Here is a 1,470-nt window from a genome sequence, read left to right on the forward strand (position 1 = left end):
CAATATGTTAGGCAAGCTAATCAGCAACTAGTTAATAGTGATAATTGGTTCCTATACTAAAGTGTTCCTGAATTTGCTAGTAAATATCACAATTAATTACAAAGAAACAGCATGGAACACATTGAATTAAGCACAATAATTTGAAAGACTGAAAAAGTAGTTTGCTTTGCTAATCACCATATCGTTTAACATTTCACAGTGTCCTAATGGAACTAAATTCATCAAACCTCTGCAACGATACAGTCGCCTGGATATGGCTGTCATCTCTCCAGCCTCCATTTCTGGCTATTATCAGCATCCTGGGAGTGTTGGGCAACAGTCTGGTCCTCTGCGTGTTCTGCCTCCAGCGGAAGCCGTGCAGCGTAGCTGATGTGTATCTGGGCAACCTGGCAGCTGCAGACCTCATTATGGTCCTGTGTTTGCCCTTCTGGACGGTCACCATCGCCCAAGGGTATCAATGGAACTTCAGTCAGCTGCTCTGCAAGGTAATCTGCACCGCCATCTCGATGAACTACTACTGCAGCATACTCTTCCTGGTGCTGGTCAGCGTGGACCGCTACCTCGCCTTGGCCAAACCCATGAACCCCAGTAAGCTGAGATACCCCAAAGTGGCCAAGAGTATCTGTGTGGTGATCTGGATGGTGGGATTCGTGCTCAGCCTCCCAACTCTGCTCTTCCGAAGAGTAGGTTTCTTTCCATTCATAGGGGTGGATGCCTGTTACCTAGAATACCCTCATCCAGCCTGGGTTCTCCAACGGAACATCACGACAAACTTCGTTGGATTCCTGCTTCCGCTGCCGATTATTTCTCTTTGCACTTTTCACGTGGTCAGAGCGCTTAAAAACCGCGGCCTGGTGATTCAACCGAGAGTTCAAACGGAGAGGAAAGCCGCTCAGCTGGTTCTGACGGTCCTCACAGTGTTTCTCCTGTGCTGGACACCCTTTCAGCTGGTGCAGTTCCTAGAAACTCTTGACTACTTTCAGCTCATTCCTGGGTGTCTCTGGGAGAATGTATTGCAAATAGGCAATGAGCTGGCTACTTATTTAGGGTATAGCAATAGTGCAATAAACCCTTTTTTGTATGTTATCGTAGGGAGCCACTTCAGGAAGAGAGCTCAAGGAGTTTTTCAAGGTCTTTTGTGTTCTAGCCGCAAGAGCAACTCCTCTGTGCACCTAAATGTTACTGTTATTAGCAAGTGCGGTGACAGTCCTAAAGATAAGAGAATAACACCGCTGGAACTGAGAGCTGTATATCCACCCATCAAACCTCATATGATGTGTAGATCGCTATGAAGAGACGAAGAAGCTCAGCTGGTAGAGGTCAAGGGTTTGATTGGTAAGACTTTATTTTGATGGTCCCCCAACATACATTTTACTGAGTATAAGTAACTTTGCAAGTGCTGTAGGCCAACTTATTCTACTAACCCTAACCATAACGTAACAATGAGAGTTAGTTGTAGTTTCAAAGTGT

General features: G+C 45.7%; 1 protein-coding gene across 1 annotated transcript; it reads left to right on the forward strand.

Annotated features, from left to right (window-relative positions):
- The first annotated feature begins 206 nt into the window (after window positions 1-206).
- On the forward strand, window positions 207-1,176 carry LOC107664798 (B2 bradykinin receptor-like). Its single transcript, XM_016455472.1, has 2 exons — window positions 207-1,010; window positions 1,093-1,176. The coding sequence occupies exons 1-2, from the start codon at window positions 207-209 to the stop codon at window positions 1,174-1,176; spliced, it is 888 nt and encodes a 295-aa protein (XP_016310958.1).
- Window positions 1,177-1,470: the final 294 nt, after the last annotated feature.

The sequence above is a fragment of the Sinocyclocheilus anshuiensis genome, unplaced genomic scaffold, assembly GCF_001515605.1.
Source record: "Sinocyclocheilus anshuiensis isolate Anshui unplaced genomic scaffold, SAMN03320099.WGS_v1.1 scaffold135, whole genome shotgun sequence".
NCBI classification, from domain to species: domain Eukaryota; kingdom Metazoa; phylum Chordata; class Actinopteri; order Cypriniformes; family Cyprinidae; genus Sinocyclocheilus; species Sinocyclocheilus anshuiensis.